The sequence below is a fragment of the Sinocyclocheilus rhinocerous genome, unplaced genomic scaffold, assembly GCF_001515625.1.
Source record: "Sinocyclocheilus rhinocerous isolate Xijiao unplaced genomic scaffold, SAMN03320098_v1.1 scaffold2696, whole genome shotgun sequence".
NCBI classification, from domain to species: Eukaryota; Metazoa; Chordata; class Actinopteri; order Cypriniformes; family Cyprinidae; genus Sinocyclocheilus; species Sinocyclocheilus rhinocerous.
In genome coordinates, this window is record NW_015639582.1 from 306,040 (window position 1) to 325,035 (window position 18,996).

Here is an 18,996-nt window from a genome sequence, read left to right on the forward strand (position 1 = left end):
GTGTTGGGGGTGACATTTTTATAAGTTATATATATATAAATATATATGGTTTAAAAAAAACATTTTCAGTTATTGATTTAATCATTATTATGATAAAATAAAATAAACATTAACTAAATAAAACAATTTAAGTCAAATAAATGGCTTAATGGGGTCTTTAAGTCAAGTTCCATTCATTTAGCTAAAAACACAATTTCATTAGTGCTGTCAAAATTACTTTTGTTGCTTTGAAGATTCATCTATACTTAATTTAGAATTTAGTGTTTGATAACTTTATTCAATTTTATTCAATACATGTTAAAATGTATATCTCTCAATTATACTGTATAGTCAACATTACATATAGTCAATGGTTAAATATTAGAAAGAAAAAAAAGAACAATTTCATAGAGACATCAGTAGCTCTGGTATCAGTCATACTTGCCTTCAGTCATAAAAAACTGTCATCAATCAGATATTGAAAATATACTCTTTATATTGTTTCTACATTAATTTGAAGATTGAATGTGAAATTATTGCAATATAAAAGTATATTTAAAAACGTAATGTTAGGTGGGATTTAATCACGATTAATTTCAGAAAAAAGTGCGATTAGTTAATTTTTTTGATTGACAGCACTAAAATACATTTTCTGTGTCAACCTGTATTTGTAACATTTTTCTTTCACCTGTTTTCACTGTTCTTTTTCTCTAACAACACCCGCACATCTATATCAACAGGTACGACCCTGAGCGAGACCACTGGAAAAGGCTGGCAGATCTTCATGAACTGAGGAGTAACTTTACGCTGGTGGTGAGTGGAGACGGCCTGTATGCTGTCGGAGGAGACAAAGACATCAACACAAATCTTGACAGTGTGGAAAAATACTCACCAGAAACAGATTCCTGGAGGTAAGAGGAGAAAGTAAAAAAAATAATAATTATAATAATTACCTGCCTGCCTGTTTATTGGGAAAATGTAAAAGCAATGCAAAGAATGAATGAACTGACTGACACCTAGTGGCTCTTAGAAGCACAACAACATACCTTTCAATAAATGATGCTCTTTAGAGAATCATCTGATTTGTCTGTTTGGAGATAAAAAATGTTGCTCTTCCACCTCCGTCTCATTAGTTTCTCCTAAAATTGTTGGGGAGAAATAAAACATAGACACAAGCAGAGCTATTAAATATGGACTTTTCTGTCCTGTGGATCAGCTTCTGCCATCCTTTGGACCAAGCCTTGAGTGGTCAAGCTGCCGCCGTCTGGGGAGGCGAGATCTTCATCTCAGGAGGCTTCAACTGCAAGTACGAATGCCTAGTGTCCATGTTCCTCTACCACCCAGAGAGAGGAACCACGTACCTTGCTGAGATGACCCACGATCGGGCACAGCACTGCATGGAGAGCTTGAAAAACCGCTTCTACGTAGCTGGCGGAGTGTGCAACCTCCGAAAGTACTACACCGACCAACTGATCTGCGAGATGTACAACCCTGTCCGCGACACCTGGACGGTGTTCACTCCTCTCCCCGTTCCCCACGTCGGTGCGGCCTCTGCTGTCCTGGAGGAGAGGCTGTACATTCTAGGCGGTTATTGCCAGGAGGACTACAGCGAGGCCAGACTCACTCATCGCTATGACCCTGTGACTCAGAGATGGGAGAGCATGGGAAAGATGCCCGGTCCCGTCACAGATATACGTGCATGCCTCCTTCATCTGCCTGAACACATCAGAAAATGAGAACAAGATGAGCACATGTTTGCCAGTTTTATTTGTACAACTTAAAACATCTAGTGAGATGCCTTGCTGTCTACATAGGGAGCTGCCTTTTAAGAGACCATCTGTAAACTCATAAGGAATTCTGCAAAAGCAGCAAGTCTGAGTGTCATAAATAACACTCCTTGATGTTCCATTTTAATTAGAACTATTCCATTGCTACATATTGGTATATTTATATTTATAGTTGACATTTATTTTGTCAGCTGTCTTGTGTTTGTTTTCAAATATAAAAATTCAAATATAAAAATGTATTCAACTGTAAAAATACTGGGCTATTTTAGAGTATATTTAATGGTTGACAATATATTTACACTTCGTCTACAAGCATATATTCCTTTATGTATTTTATGTATTTATTTTTTTAAGAATCAAATAATGTTGGTGCCCTGTCAAGACTATAACAGCGCCATCTTGGATGTGTCTAACAAACTGCACAACCTGCGGTCCTGAACCAGTATTATTATATTCACAGATACATCCTTGTCTGACACGGGGGATTTCCCGGCTCTCGCAAATTTCTTTCGCAATATTTCATCATGTGTTTCCATGATTATGAACTAGCTACAGCCGTTTCGCTAATGAATCACTCAGCTCGCATCAACGGGGTCATATGATGCGATTTCAATTTTTCCTTTCTCTTTGGAGTGTTACAAGCTCTTGGTGCATAAAGAAGATCTGTAAAGTTGCAAAGACTAAAGTCTCAAATCCAAAGAGATATTCTTTATAAAAGTTAAGACTGGTCCACGCCCTCCTAAAACGCCTCGTTCTAACACGCCCCCACATGTCTACATCACAATGTGGGAAGATTTGCATAACTGTCATTACACCAAATACACAAAATAATGTTCTTTTTAGCAACATCATATGACCCCTTTATTGAATTAGTCAGGTTTGAATTGGCTCACGATTCCGTCTGAATCATTTGAACGGCTCACACACCGTATCGTTTGGAGTGGTTATAAGATACCAAACACAGATAACAAAAACTAGATAAAGTGAACATTTTTAATCCGTTGTTTCAATCCGCGCCTCCAAATGTCGTCAGCAATGAAGAACGTCTTTACTGTTGATCAACATCTGACGCTTGTAATCACGACTGAAGGTAAGAGATTTTCCAGTATGAAAACACTACATGAAAAAAGTAAACGTATCACAAAGTAACGTGACATTACCATATGTATTTTGAATACTTTGATGCTAGTGAACATACATTTGTAATCACCATCGTAGCATTGTATTAGCATCTATCATTACTGTTACCGAAGTATCGACACAACACGCGACAGTTACGTCTGTCAAGCAAACACTCTTTTGTGGTGATTTGTAACCCAACAGAACTAACAATGTAAAAATGCTGCTCTCAAGGTCCCCAGGATTGAAAGCTGTTACTGTTTTTAATAGGCGTACAGCATTTTCTTACAAAATAAGGGTGCCCACTTTTAGTTGATAGCCCTGTGCACCAGTATTTTAACTTTGTTTACTTCTGTTCAGGGTTATGTCTGATTATAGATCCATAGCATGGATATCCTGTGTTGCTGTATGTGTTGTCTATGTATTTGTTTTCAGAAGTATCCACAAGTGCCAAACTATGTGTCTTTTAATATAATTTTGTTTTAAAAGTAAAAATGTACAATGCCACTTGTATTTTAGTATGAAATGTTTTGAATTTGTTCGTGCATTACAGGTTCAAAATGACACATTTGTAGCTTACACTGTGAGCTCAGAGCAAAGTATGTTTTAATCTTTATATAAAAAAGAATATTAAAGTGAGTCTATGAACTGCAACTGACTTGAATGGAAGCTACTGTAGTTATCTCTGAATTTTTTACCATGTCATGTATATCCAGTTGTTCAACTATGTCTCTGTCTATGTGAATTATGGGAATCCAAAGAGATGACATTTGACATTAAGAAAGGACTTGTAAATACATATTTAATTGAAACATCCCAACTTTTATCACAGGATAACTGCTGTATCACATTTACATCTTTTACACCAATATCACGTGAAAAATGAGTCTGATTTAAACCTAGGACTTGTATGAGTTGAGTAGTTTGTAGCCTACAGCTGAATCATGGACATTCACTTGTGCAATTCTAGAAACCTTTCTTATCAGTTATTCAAATGTGGGTACTTGCGTTTGTGTGTTTTTTCCTCAGATATAAGCGGTAAATCTGATCGATCTAAAAACTCCAAATTCTTAATCATTAACCAAGACTATCTCTATAAAGATAACAAGCACGGCGACTGTAGACCTTCGCTCCTCTCTTTAGCACAAGAGAAACAGTCATGGCTTTATTTCAGCTTTTCTTAATCTCAATATTAAGTTCCTGCATGGCACATGATGAGGATATTATGACTCCTGTGGTGAATATCTACTCTGAGTTGAAGGAGCTTAAAGCTTCAATTATTGGACTGACATTGGATCTGTACACTGCTAAAAAGGAACTCGCAGAGCAGAAAAGCTTGATTCAGGAGCTGCAGAAACAGATTAAAGGTATATTCTCTGGTTTGTTTGACATGTATATGCATGTTTGAACTTTGAAATTGAGTTCGTAACCACAGAATCTACATAGCACTGTTTTGCAACCACTTTAGAATGTTGCATTGCATTTTCTAGATGTATTTACTGCTTAAAGTAAACTAACCATTTTTCTCTATTCACAGAGAGCCCTAAAGTGGCATTCACTGCATCCATGTCAAATACAGAGGATACACACCGAGGGCCTTTTAGTACGGAGACCAAGCTCATCTTTGATAAAGTCCTAACCAACATTGGCAATGCATATGACCCTGTCACAGGTTTCTGCATTTTAAGTTTTTGTGATTTGAAAAATTTATAATTTGATCATTGAATTTTTAATATGGTTTAATTTGTAGCATTGAGATCTTTGCGTACGTATCTTTTGCAGGAGTGTTCACAGCACCTGTTAAAGGTGTGTATTACTTCAGGTACTCAGGCTCCGCGTTCTCCTCCCATGATATGGGTCTGAGCATCTTTAAAGGCACGGCACGATTTGTGTCTTCATATGAATATAATTCTGGTGAGCGCAATGACCAAATGTCCAATGGAGCAGTGATGGAGCTGGATGTTGGTGAGGAGGTTCACATGAGGCTGTGGATCCGAACCTGGATCTTTGTGGATCCACGGTACAACTATTCCACTTTCACAGGCTACCTGCTTTACCCACTGGATTCTACTTCTGTATAATTTGTATGTGTGAATTATTTCGTAAAATGTCAAAAAGGACCTGGTCCTGAAAACATATCTTATGTTTCTTTGTTGTGTTAATCATACATAAATGTAATTAAAAGGTCACTATTTCAGATATACATACAAGAGTCCTCCTTTACACTTCTATGGAACATTAATTTTCATTCAGGCACAGTACTTGGCTATCCAAATCAGGGCTTATCATAGACTTCTATTGTTTTATTATATAAAGCTACAAACTAAACGTCTTCTTTTTTTTTTACTTGAGTATGTTCCTAGATGGCAACTTAATGATGGTAACCTAAAAAAATTTGTCGTCAAAGAACAGTTATGTAAATCGACACACACAGAACACTAGTCAAAAAATATTCTGGGTTAAATAAAAACTAAGCTTGGTTGAGAGTATTTGTGACACAGAGAAAGTAAGTTTGAGCTTCAATTTGTAAAAATGAAAACCATGTTGACAATAACGCAGTATAAAAAATAAACGAACACAGTAGAAATAAACAATTTCCCTTTGTTTTACTTCATTCTAGAAGCAATCTCAAACACAAATATACATATAAATTTGGCATAAAGCTTCAGAGAATTTAATATTCATTTAACCAATAAAGTGATCAACAAAATTGAAAATGAGATATATTTGATGCCAATTAATTGATCATTTGTTTCCAGGAATGTATCGTTGCGTGTTCATAACTGTGACATTTCAATGTGTTGTTGATGTTTTTTTTTTGTTTGTTTTTTTAAAGCCCTATTCAGATAAGATTGGTTATATGTGGCATTGGGACAATGTCATAATGTCAGTAATCTTTACAGACTTTCAATGGACTGTACATTCTCTTGCTCATTGATATTACAGTGTCTTTTATAGTATATAATCTATATATTGTGAAACACCTGTTCAAATCATTTCTGACAGCATGTTTTGCCCCAAGCTGAACATTTTTTTTCTTCTTTTTAATCTTGCCATGAGGTGGAGATAATGCACAATGCAACAATGCATTTTATTCAAGATATTCCCCTCTTATTGTCTAAGATGAGCTGGTATGGGCAGCACACAGGCAGCTATGTATGTGTTCGGGCCTGGTGTCATGCTCATGTTCTCCCAGCGTTCTGTTGCAGGATCATAGTGGTGCACTGTTTTGGTATCACTGTAGTCCTCCTGGCAGTAGCCTCCGATTACATAGACCTTCTAAGACCGCTGATGCTGACCCAACATGAGGCACTGGGAATGGCAGAATGGCACTCCAGGAGTTGGCCACAGGGTCATAGACCTCACAGGCTAATTGATCTACCAGATGGCCATCAGCTTCGCATGAAACCCCTCCAGCCACATATAAACGGTCACCTAGGGTCTCCATGCAGTGCAGGGCTCTATCATGTGTCATTTCAGCCAGGTAAATGGATCCTCGTTCTGGGTGGTAAAGGGTCATAGACGACAGGCATTGGTACTGACTGTTAAAGCCACCCGACAGGAAGATTGTGCCGTTCCACACACTGGCCGCCTGACAGCATAGAGTGTGGCCTAATGGGTGGACAAAACTGAAGTAGGAAAGAATTAAAAAGACAGCCATTAAACGAAGGACAACATCATTCACTTTGAATGGTTCTCAGTAGGTGTTAGGAACAGTTTGACTTGCATAATGCATTTGCAATAGTGTTGTCAAAAGTACCGACTTCTGTACCAGTTGGAACAGAAATTTTAAAAAAAAATGTGATGATACCAGCATTTCCCGTGAGCGTTTTGAGCACTGTTGCTCAGAGGATCCATCCATGAGCAGATATATTAGGGATTCGTTGACGAATCCACTGATAGACGTGGCTTTCAAACGCTCCCATGTGTATCTGTGTAAGTGCTCCGTGAAGAGTGTGAAGCGATGATCATTGTAGCCAATCACAGACATATCTGCCCTGTTGAAAAAACAGCATATGCTGGTCAGGTATGTTTTGAGGCATGGCTGCTGGTTTGTGCTGGTTTATGCTGGTCCTGAGCAGGAGCTAGTTGCTCATGACCAGCTAAGGACCAGCTTAACCCAGCTAAAGCCAGCAGCCATGCCTCAAACCATGCCTAACCAGCATACTGTTTTTTTTCAACAGGGTGTTGAAAGCACAATGGCACGTGAACACAATGGCCAATCAGAGGTGTTTAAGAATCCACTCAACAGCGTTCAAAATGCTCACGGGAAATGCTAGTATCATCACATTTTTTTAATGTCAGTACCGACTGGTACCTAAGTCAGTACTTTTGACAACACTTATTTGCTATATGTTCTGTGAAGTTAAATGACTTTGCCAAGTAGGACATCAATTCGGAATCAACATTAGTTGTTCTGGAGCAACATTCCTCTGGACCTTGCTTAGGGTAGATGCCTATGACAACTTCATGTTATGAAGGATAGTCATACAGTCTGTCCAATGGGTCGTAATGTTATTACTTTGCTGTCATTTGTTGAGCTGACACAATATAACATATCTTATCAGAACAATTCCTGGTGACACAAAACTCTTGAAAATGTGCCATGAAAATTAGACAAAGCATACAACCCACTGAATGGACTTTACGTCTATCCCATACAACATGGCTTTCATTTGAAGAAAAATATGGTGCCTAATCTGACAAAGGTCCATAAACAAAGTAAAGTTTAGGGTAAGAGTTTGATTTAGGGTTTGGCTCTTACACAACATTCAGACATGTTTCAGGCCTGTGATTACGTTTCAGAACATTGTTCCAGGAAGAACAGCTGATGTTGATCTAGAATCATGCATGCCTTTTAGATTATTCTTGTGCTACTCATTTACTGTACTAACCTCCAATAATTTGTGTTGGGGCAGTAAACCTCCACACTCTCCGTATTGACCTCTGAGTCCCTCTCTCCACCAATTGCATATATTTTGCCATTCAGGACCACTAGAGTGAAGCTGCCTCTTGTCTCATGCATATCGGCCAACCTTTGCCAAAAGTTTTGGATGGGATCGTACCTAGTTGAAAGATTGAACAGGAGGTCAACAGTGTGAGAGCACAAACCTGGACAAGGTCAGATAGATGAGTCCTCGTGCTACATCTTACCTGTAGGTGCAATTCATGGTATCAGCTTTGCCGTAATAATGCCGTCCGCCAACTACGTAAAGCTTGCCCCTCATTACCCCAACTCCATGACTGAATCTTGGTTTCTCAGGTAAAGTTCCCAGCATTCTCCACTCTACTTTCTTCACCAATCCAACGTGGTTCTGCAAGTAATTGCTAAACCACATTTCCCTACACGGTCTACGTTTGTCAAAATTATCAGTGATCCTCTCACCCCCAACCAGGACTAGAGTGTCTTTAGGCATATAGGCCCTGAAATTTGACTGAACATCTGAAGAACTGGAACATTTGAAGCGTCTAAGCTGCCGCAAATCACACAAGAAGAAGAAGAAGAACTGGAACAGAACTCCTCAAGGAGAGAATCGGATAGTCTTTTGGCGCCAATTCTCGGCAAAGACGTTATGGACTTGACTTCTTTGAACTCCTTAAAGGTCATGAGGGGAAACTATATGGTTCCCATCAGCTCCCTGGCAAGTTTGACCCGCTTTCTGGGAAAGGCTTCGATCCAGCACATGACTGCTTTGAACACGGGCAGCTCCGAGGGAACACAGAGAGAATCACTCTGAAGGTACTTCTTCAGTTTCTCTACAGGAAGATCTTGGAACTTTGGAGTGATGGACACATCTTGAAAGTACCTCAAGACAAAGTCATCGGCCAGTGCAAGTAAATCCGCCATCCCATAGGCCTCTGCGAAAGATACTACATCTAGGCAGCTGTAAGCATCTATTTCTTGTTGCAGGAAGTTAAGGCACAGTGAGAAGGCAGAGCTGGAGTCCGTCATGTGCTGCTCTTCACCTCTAAATGTTAGACCTCCAAATGTTAAGTCTTTTTCAGAACCACCAATGTCATCAGTACTGATGGAGGCAGTAGCAAAACAGTCATTTTCATTATCTTTGTCGTATTTATCATAATCGTTATCAGTGTTTTTATCATTTTGTGCACACATGGCAACAAAACTGTCACCATTTGCAGAAGAAACAGGAAAACTCCTAAAGTATTCTTCATTGCCGTTAATGTCAACATGTATATTATATCCACTCTTGTCATCATTGACTTCATCATTATTTGTAAGTGAAGCAACTGAACCTTCACTGTTTATGGACATATAGGTGAAGTATTACTATGATCTTCATTGTTATTTTTGTCATCTTTTTTATCCACATCCTCTTTATCACTATTCGTGCATGCAGCAATTAAACCATCACCGTTTGCAGGCATAACAGTAAAACTAATACTAAATTCATTGTTGTCATGTTCAATGGCATCCCCTTCCTCACTGGTTTTATCATTACTTATAGTTGAAACGACTAACCTGTCACTGTTTGCAGATGCAACAGGTTGACTTTTACTATATGCTTCATCAGTATTTTCGCCATCATATTTATCAGCATCATCTTCATGACCAGCCTTTTCATTATTTGTGCATGCAGCGATTAAACCATCACTGTTTGCAGACGCAGCAGGAAAACTAACACTAGATTCTTTATCATGTTTATCAGCATCATCACTAGCATCATTTGTAAACACATCCACTAAGTTATCACTATTAGTAACAGGAAAACTATTACTGCATACTGCATCAGTGTTATTGTTGTTGTCATATTTATTGACATCTTCTTCATCACTGGCTTTATCATCACACATAGCAAAAACACTCTCACTGTTTGCAGGCGTAAAAGGAAAACTAACACTACATCCTTCATCGTCATCAACAGTCTTCTCATTTTCCAATGCATTTACTTGCTGCTCCTTTGGATCCTCTTCTTCTGTCCGCTCATCTTCCTCCCCTGGATTCTCTTCACCATCCTCTTCTTCACTCACATCCATCCATCCATCCATCCAGTGTCGCTGCTCGAATTTTCATCCTGTCTTGATCTCCACGAACTTCTCCACTCATTCTGAAGACACTGCTGATCTATTGCCATTGTGACTTCAGTGTACTCTCCTGAGAGAATCTTCCTTGTGTTCAAAAACTAGGATAAGTTATATCACATCTGTTTCCTAACTTGTGTTGAATCTCTCTGTTGATGTGGGATCTTGTACTGTAGTCTGGCATGCAAAATAGATCAGTGTCTCATGAGGTCACACGAAACGTAACGCTATTTTTACCTCAAGCATTCAATAAGATCACATCTCAAGCCATCTAAGAATGACCTGCTGCTTATAATCCAGTCGTGCTATATATTTATGAGAGTTTGGTGCTGATTAATAAACTGTATTTATTTATTGCATGACTCTCTGTTTGTATGACTTGTATGTGTGTATGAAATCAAGTTGTTGAAATCAACTGACTATTCTAATTTTTTATTTATTTCTTTTTTTTCACGTTTCTGGTCTAATTGCGCACAATTTGTCTGTCTGTCATTCCTTTCCAGATGATATCTCTTATTTTTCAGCTACTGTTTCACTTGGTTTGGTTACTCAACAGAGTAAAATAGGCTGTGAAAGTCATTTTGTGTTGACTGAGAACATCATGTCTTCCAAACATAAAAGCACCTAATCCGACTTATTAAATGTTACTTTTGCTTCATTGTGCTGAAATCCACAGCACTCAGTCATCTTGAAAACATCTTGAAAGAAGTGACCTTTTGCACTGATCCTGAACCAGTAGCCGTTCCACAAACTCAAGACTGTGCTGGGATAATTTTAAAAGCGTAACTTCTTCGCGGTCCTGCCCTTGACTCCGTCTCTGGCTCAGTTCTGGGCCATAAGAGACTTTGGAGCGGCTGCTGGGAGCATGTGATGCCTTGAGGCATTAGATTCTGATCGTGTCAGTAGAATCATGTTTCTCCTCCACAGCCTGGGAATGTTATTTGGGTCAAGGAGCCCAGAGCACATAGAAACAAGCAATTTACAGACTTGTTGTTGCATTATGCTTTTGTAATTAGATGTGTCTACGACAAAATGATCTGGTTGTTTTTCCATTTGTTTTAATGTTTTAAAACTACATGTCAGTTCTGTTTGTTACTGTTTGCATATTCACAAACATTGACATATTGAGATCTTATAAGAAAGTTAAAAGTATTTTAACCTTTTTATCATAAATTTATTGAGACATATAGAAAAGAATAATGCAAACTGCTATAATATAGCCTGTCTATATTCTTCTACATGCAAATATAGCCCGGCTCATGTGTACATTAGGCTTCTCCGTGTCTTTTGTCTGTCCATGTTTGGGAAGCGTGAATGCGCGAGACAGCAGATGGAAACCTGCGGCGCTTTAAGAGCTACAAACAGAGGAGCAAATGTCACTGGCGGCCTTGGACTGGAAACCTGCCGGAGATGCCAAGAGGCCACAGAGAGACAGACAGAGAGAACATGCTCATGCTAAGACTCTATCAATGCATGACTAATTAATGCATTAACACCCAAAAAGTATCTGGATATTGGAACCACACTTAAACTTCATCTAGATGAAAAATGGCATCTATTGAAGAGACTTAAAATGGTAAAAACAAACAGCAAGAAGTATTTAGAGGATGAATGGGACATTTTTTTCTTTGATTCATCAAGCTCATAACGACCCTACTATTGGCCCAGAGAGCTGTCAGTCACGCATCCCTGAGGCCACGCCCCTCCTGTTCTGTAACGTCCAGCGCCAGCGGCACTTGAGTGACTGATTCATTCTCTCTCGCTCTTAGTGCAAGGATGAGTGCTCATATATTTAATGACAAACAAACCTCTTCCAAAGCCACAGCAACACCTACAGATCATGAGCAGACTGTGTGCTGAAATCAACAAAGAAATAAATAAATGCATAAATAAACAGAGAAAATACATGTGAGCTTCATTATACATCCATAATTTTACCTTGTTTTTATGTTAGGCACTAAAAGCTGAGCTTTATATCAGATTATATCAAGGGAAAGTACAAACGATATATTATTTTAATGACAATGCAAAAAAATGTCAGCTTCATTTTCTCATAAGCAAAATATAATTTGTTTATTTCGTTTTGTTGAAATATGCAAAATGATTAAATAATTGTGTTTTTAAGAGAAAATGAGACACTTAGACTTTCTGTCAAACTATAATTTTAATTCTCTTCAAATCTAGACAGACTCATTTTACAGACTCCTTTTACAATACCATTTTCATCAGGAAAAATACATCAAATAAAAAGGAAAATAAGCATTAAGCAAATATGAATAAATGTGAAATCTAAAATAAGCTGGAATGAGGAACAAATGCAGAGTATTAGTTGTTTGCTGTTGCGATTAAAAACACTCATAAACATGCAGCTGATAAATTGGGAAAATTGTGAATGTTCACACTCGGCTAATGAACTAATGATGAGGGATTATGGGAAACGTTTGTCTGAACTCATCTGACCTGACTCGCGCTTGTGCTTCTGTATTGCGTCTGGAGACTGTTCAAATGAGTCACTGACTGAAATACTGCAGTCGCCTTTACAGAGAGCCAGTGTGAGACAAACAACAGCCCTTTCCACAGAGAACAAATCCATGAGCGACACGATGAAGAGTCAGGAACAGATGAAAGACTGCAAAAGCAAGAGGATTGAAAACTCTTACGAGCTTATTTACACCAAAAAGAGTTTGTAAAAAGATTGACGCTTGCACAGATTCAGCCCACATGTGGCGGTGGGCCTTTGACCCCAATGTGCTTCTCTCCCACACACACACACTCTCACACACACTCCCTCTCACTCACACACACTCTCTCACACACACACACACACACACACAGCATGAAGAATTAGATAACAGCTCTATTTCTGATGACACTGAGAGACACGAGGAGCGATTCACTTCATGGCAATGTGGATCTGAGCTGCTTTTACTGATGTTCAAGTCAAGATAAAAGCAACTTTCCTCACAAATGTTCCTCGTCTTATTGTCCACGCTTTTTATCTTTCATTGAATTTTCTTCGTCCTTGAAATGACTTTCTTTTACACTTGACATCAAGGCTGCCAAATAGCTATTCAGCTGCTTTCTAAAATCTTTGTGAAGTCATTTAATGCTGGTTAATGTACTAAAGGTTACGGCAATAATAGCAGATGAGGGTGAACATGACCTTCATCCTCCACGTTCCAGGTCAAAAAAACCTCTTCAAACTCACTAAACGCCCACTTTACACCATCGCATCAAACTCTGATGAATAAAATCAAGTCCTGCTCTAAGAAGTCAAACAGATTGTGAATGCATTTCATGTCGACTTTAAAAACTGCAAAAAGAAAAGCATTTATATTGAAATCTGATTAATCATACAACAGTGATATTTCAAGTAGCACATGCAGGGGTGTTAAAGTACTTAATTATACTTCATTAATATACTTAAGTACTAATTTGGGAAGGCGTTCTTTGCTTGAGTGATTTTGAAACTGCAACTTTTATTCTACTTGTTTCTTTGAAATGTGGAGCAGTTTCTCCCTTTGAGAAAAGTAATACATTATTATTTAAATATTTCCTGTTATACAAAAATATAAGCCTATAGTGTTTTAGCTTACTAAGCTGCTAAGCCAATCAAATTGAGCTCTCGTGCTTTTTTTATGTACAACCAATGACATCGATTTCAATGTGAAATGTAATTGAACACAATTGCAGTCATTTGTCCTTGTGAAGAGATGCCTTAGTTAATATATATATAACTTTGACACAGTATTCCCTCACTTAAGTACAGTATCGCTGTAATTTTACACCCCTGATCACGTTGTGCATCCAAATGTGCTTTTTTGTCAATAAACAATGTATTTGGTGTCCAACAGCTACAGGAGCCCATTTACACCACATAAGATCATGTCATAATTATGACATAAAAATTTTAAATTATGCCATACTAAGCTATAATTTTGAAAGAAATTACTTTTTTTCTCTCATAATTTTGACTTATCTCATGATTTTTGTCATATTTTTGACTTTTTATCTCATAAATGTGACTTAGTATATCGTAATTTTGACCTTTATCTCATAATGACAGTATGTCATAATGATTTTTGTCATTATTTGAAATATTTATCTCAATTATGACTTAGTGTCATAATTTCAACTTTTTGTTTCATGAGATAAAAAGCAAAATGTGGAACACTAAGTCATAATGACTTAGTGTTCCACATTTTGCTTTTTATCTCATAACTGACTTAGTGTATCAATTTTTTTTACTTTTATCTCATAAATGTGACTAAGTATATTATCATTTTGACTTTTTATCTCATAATGACTTAATATGTCATGATTTTTGTAATTATTTGAATTTTTATCTCATAATTGACTCAGTGTTCCACATTTTGCTTTTTATCTCAAAACTATGACTTAGTATGTCATAATTTTAGCTTTTTATCTCATTATGACTTGGTGACACAATTCTGACCTTATCTCATAATTATGACTTACTATGTCATAAATTTCCACTTTTTATCTCATAGTTATTACTTACACCGTTTTCACACTGGACGCGCAAGCAGAGCAGAGGCAGTGCAGAAGTATGCAGAGCGGGAGCAGCGCGTGCCCATTGTGCTTTCACATTGGCAGCGTTTGTTGCGCACAGCTGAACCGGCTTTTGTACTGCAAATACAGATGAGTATCGTTCATTCGGTCACGCTTTTCAGGTGTTCTCCGACAACTGTCTGTCGTGTGCTTTGATATGGGCAGCATGCTGTGATGCGGCCGTGTTCCCCTCTGTCACGTGCATATAACATGCTGTACATATAGTTTACATGATAAAAATAAATCTCAAAGTTAATAAATGCCTCTAGTTTTAATCATTTAAACAGACCTTTGAAGTTTGGGCAATAACTCCTGGCAGTGATGTGTTCCCTTCCGAGGGAACTTCGAACTGCGTCCTCTAGGGGTCACAATGGGGAACGCCTTCGGCATGACCGGTGTCTGAAGCATACATCTAAACACGACAATGATATTGGCCGGCGACAGCCTATGACGTCACTACCGGCGCGACCACAGTATAAAAGGATGCGGGTAGAACACGTCCTCTTCTTCGTCTTCACTGAACGTTTGTTTATGTTAAGCACAACTAGGAATGCATGTTTTCTCAGCAGAGGCTTTGCTCTGATACCCACAGTTTCAGTTTCTGTGTGTGTGTGGTGAAGAGCAAGCGCGTTCAGATCTCGAGGGAGTTGGATGCGCTCTGCATTCATTGTTTGTTTCTTGTGAGGGATAAGCATGAATTGAACGTGCTCGTCTCACTAGGAGATGGCTTGTGCTCATCGTGATGCATTCACAAGACTACTGAGGGGGAGGTGAGTACTTCACCATTTACCTGAGTTTGTAGATAGTGTTTGCATGAGTGCGTTCGCCTCTCGCAGGAATAGCGACGCATTCGCGGCAGCGGTTGTCATTCTCGCTTGATTTCCGAGGTAATCTAGCGCTTGGGTGGAGCGTGTTTAGCTCCCACGGGAGCTGAAGGCGTGCTGAGTGTTGCGGTCGCGGTGAGAATTGGCTGCCCGTTGCCGCGATTCATGGTTGATGGGTAGAACAGGGAAAGGAAATTATCAGTAATTTCCTTTTGTTCTCATAGGAGTGTTTTATTATGATGAAGTGGCTGAGTTGCTTCTTACCACAGATCTTGCTCTCCGTGCCACTAAGCAGAAGGGCTCTTCGGGCTTTGCCTTCAGATGATGCCCTGTGAGCTTGAGTCTGCGCGGGAGCCGTGGTTGGTGAGTACGATCCATCTCATCTATCTATTGCTAGTTTATGTGAATTCACTAACAAGTTTTTCCGCAGTATAACGCTGCAACTTCAGGGCCCGCCGGTCCTCCATTCGGGTAAGCATTTTTCGGAGTATAATGCTTCGTGATGTGCTCCCTGATGTCCTAGCTGGGTGTTTGCTTCAAGAAGCTACCCCGGCCAGGACGCGCTACTCATGTCTCACCCCGAGGGGTCTCCTGAGATTTGAGTCATCCTCTCAACCTACATGCATGTAAAGGCTCCTCTCGCTGAGGCGTTGAGGGGCCTAATACTCTTTTGTTCCACTCTGCAGTTTGATAGATGGTCTGGAGCCATTGAGCAGCAGCCTCAGGTTGTTAGGCCTTCGTCGGCCTCCCTGTTAGGCTGCTCTTTTTGTTGGTCGAGCTTAGCAGTGCTCCCCTCACTTAGAGGGTCACCTATGCGCACTCTGCTCCCAGTTTGAGGTGACTGTTTTTTAGTTGAGTTGGTGATTCTCCCCACACATGGAGGGTTTGTCTATGAGATACACCTTTTTCAATCTACATGCGCTCTGAGCATGCGGCCTCCCGCATTGCCTTTCTATGAGTTGGTTAGGCCCAGGTTTTCACCTTGGGCTCCTCTCAACCGTTGGTTCATTACGGTATTTCTAAATCCATATCTATGGTAAGTGCTCACGCTAGTTCTCTGTGCACTTTCTAAAGTCCATATTCATGGCAGGTGTGCACATCAGCCTTTGTGCACCTTCTAAAAAGCCTTTATGGTAAGGGTGATGCGTTGTTGCCTCGTCCCCTTTCTCTGAGTTGGCTCTGGCCCCGGTTACCCTGGGCCCCACTCTCCGCATATTCACTTTCTAGACAGGGTGTTACTACTAAGTTTCCCTGGGTATCTTGAGATCCTCGGTAGCTCGTTCTTAGAGCAGGAGGTAGTCTCTGTTTGACAGGCCAGGATATGGGTTTGTAAGCAGCCCTGAAACTCTGCCTTATCCCCTAAAAGGAATCCTTGGTTATTTTTTTATTCCTGGCTTGAGCTTTGCCTTGGGCTCGGGCTTTATACAAGCCATCCCTTATAGGTAAGTTTGGTGCACAGCTCAGGCCTTTGGCCATAGGGGGTTATGTCACTGACAGCCGTCAAACGTCCTAGGGGCAGCTCCTTTGACTTGTTGAGTTGGTACTTAGTGCTCGCCGTGGTATTGGCATGCACTCCCCTCAGCATGGCAGCGTGGGTATACCGTTCCCCATAGCGACCCCTAGAGGACGCAGTTCCGAAGTTCCCTCAGAAGGGAACGTCTCAGGTTACGTATATAACCATGGTTCCCTGAGAAGGGAACAAGACACTGCTTCCTCTAGTCTCCTCGCCATGCTTCGGACGTAAGCTTCAGACGAAGAAGAGGATGACGTGTTCTACCGGCGCTGGTTTATACTGTGGTCGCGCCGGTGATGACGTCATAGGCTGTCGCCGGCCAAAATCATTGTCGTGTTTAGATGTATGCTTCAGACACCGGTCACGCCGAAGTCGTTCCCCATAGCGACCCCTAGAGGACGCAGTGTCTCGTTCCCTTCTCAGGGAACCATGGTTACATACGTAACCTGAGACGTTTTCTTGTAGTTAATTTTGTGCTAACTCTAATATTTGATGTTTTTTTTTTATTTTGTAGATTTAAGTAGCAAATAAGAATCGCTAAAATTATTGAATATATTTTGAGACAAAGGTCTTCTTAATGATTCCCAGTTTGGTTTAAGATAATTAAAGCAACAGTTTTTCAATAACGAGAAGAATATTTAAAAGTATGGTATTTGGAGTAAAAAGCGCCCCTGCTGTTGGGGCGAAAGGCACAATAATTAACATGATAATTAATAGATGGCTGACTTTTCCATTTGTTGACATGACATGGTTAGATTCAGATGGTAAATATCATATATTATGTTTGGTGTCCACCTTAGAGATAATCACCATGTTTATAATGAAACCATCATATTTAAAAACACAATATTAATCATATCATATAATAAAATATAATTTGTTGTTACTACTGTAAATCTATATTACATTATTATGGGATCTCCTTCAATGCTTTCAGAATCTTAAATTTTTATTTTGTTTCTGTATTTTAAAATATATTTTTATATTAACATTTTAATGACAGTATATTTATTGAACATTATTAATCAAAATAAGCAGAAAATAGCCTAATACAAACTTTGCTAAAGTGATTGTTTTGAACAAGTATTAACTTAGACATAAAAAAAAACATTATTTTAGCTAAAGTATTTATCAATACTGTGTGCCTTTTGCCCCATTATTGTTAAACACGAAACACCTCACTTACATGATTTGATGGTGAAATTGTTATTTTTCATGTTAATCAGGTCAATTTTGATCAAGAACAATACACTGTGGCTTTAATTCAGCGTAAGCGGCGCAGCAAAAATAGACTTGGCGCCGAAACGATCGCGGCACTGTCGCTTCTGCTCTGCTCTGCTCCTGCTACGCGCTGCCGCGCCGCCTCTGCGTGTGCTGTGAATACTCTATAATCTGTAAACATGGGCGCCGAAAAAAATATGCGCTGCTTACATGAGCAGTGTGAAACCGGCATTGGTGTGTCACAATTATGACTTTGTATCTCATTATGACTTAGTGTCACAATTTTGAGCTTATCTCATATTTATGACGTCATAATTTTTGCACTTTTTATATCATAATTGTGACACACCAAGTCACAATTATGATATAAAAAGTGCAAAAATTATCACTTTTTTTTCACAATTATCTCCTTATGACATGTCACAATTTTGACTTTTTATCTCATAATGATTTACCAAAGCATATTTGCTTATGTGGCAAAAACAGGCTTCTATAGATGACACTGTATAAAAGGGTCTAATACACTGTACAGTACATGTCGACACAACTAAAAAGAAATGAATTGATTCATACGGTGAAGAGGGTTATACAGTGATATTTTAAGGCAATGTCAAGTGTCTGTGAGCGGTAGGAGAAATGACACGAGAACAATGATAATGGATATGGAGAGAGGGATGATGAGCAGATAACAGGACACAGGGAGAGAAAGAGGGACGGGAAACACTGTCAGGGGCCATTTTCCACTGTCGGGTTTGTCGTCTGTGACGGTCTGATTCTCTCGCGCTGCACAGTGGCAGATTACCAGCGGCCGCACCTGAGAAATGCTCTCCTTCGAGACAGAAACAATCAAATGAAGAGGAATCCAGTCAATATTGAAACTTTCAAACTGTCTGTTTCCATAATTTGGTTATATATATATATATATATATATATATAT

General features: G+C 39.2%; 3 protein-coding genes and 1 pseudogene across 3 annotated transcripts in view; 2 read left to right on the top strand and 2 right to left on the bottom strand.

The window, feature by feature from the left end:
* The window catches only part of LOC107751519 (kelch-like protein 33), a 7,903-nt gene extending 6,112 nt beyond the window's left edge, over positions 1–1,791 (top strand). Inside the window, exons 3-4 of the mRNA XM_016567257.1 lie at positions 720–890; positions 1,196–1,791. Of these exons, the coding sequence (XP_016422743.1) occupies positions 720–890; positions 1,196–1,715 (691 nt within the window). The 3' untranslated portion in view covers positions 1,716–1,791. The remainder of the gene's footprint in view (positions 1–719; positions 891–1,195) is intronic.
* A 2,209-nt stretch (positions 1,792–4,000) lies between these two features.
* On the top strand, positions 4,001–5,306 carry LOC107751521 (complement C1q-like protein 4). Its single transcript, XM_016567258.1, has 3 exons — positions 4,001–4,252; positions 4,423–4,557; positions 4,668–5,306. Exons 1-3 carry the CDS (start codon positions 4,045–4,047, stop codon positions 4,964–4,966), a joined length of 642 nt encoding a protein of 213 aa, XP_016422744.1. The 5' UTR covers positions 4,001–4,044; the 3' UTR covers positions 4,967–5,306.
* A 310-nt stretch (positions 5,307–5,616) lies between these two features.
* Positions 5,617–9,521, bottom strand: LOC107751520 (kelch-like protein 33; annotated as a pseudogene).
* Positions 9,522–18,483: 8,962 nt separating this feature from the next.
* The window catches only part of LOC107751532 (uncharacterized), an 8,750-nt gene continuing 8,237 nt past the window's right edge, over positions 18,484–18,996 (bottom strand). The window contains exon 7 of the mRNA XM_016567272.1: positions 18,484–18,888. Within this exon, the coding sequence (XP_016422758.1) occupies positions 18,670–18,888 (219 nt within the window). The 3' untranslated portion in view covers positions 18,484–18,669. The remainder of the gene's footprint in view (positions 18,889–18,996) is intronic.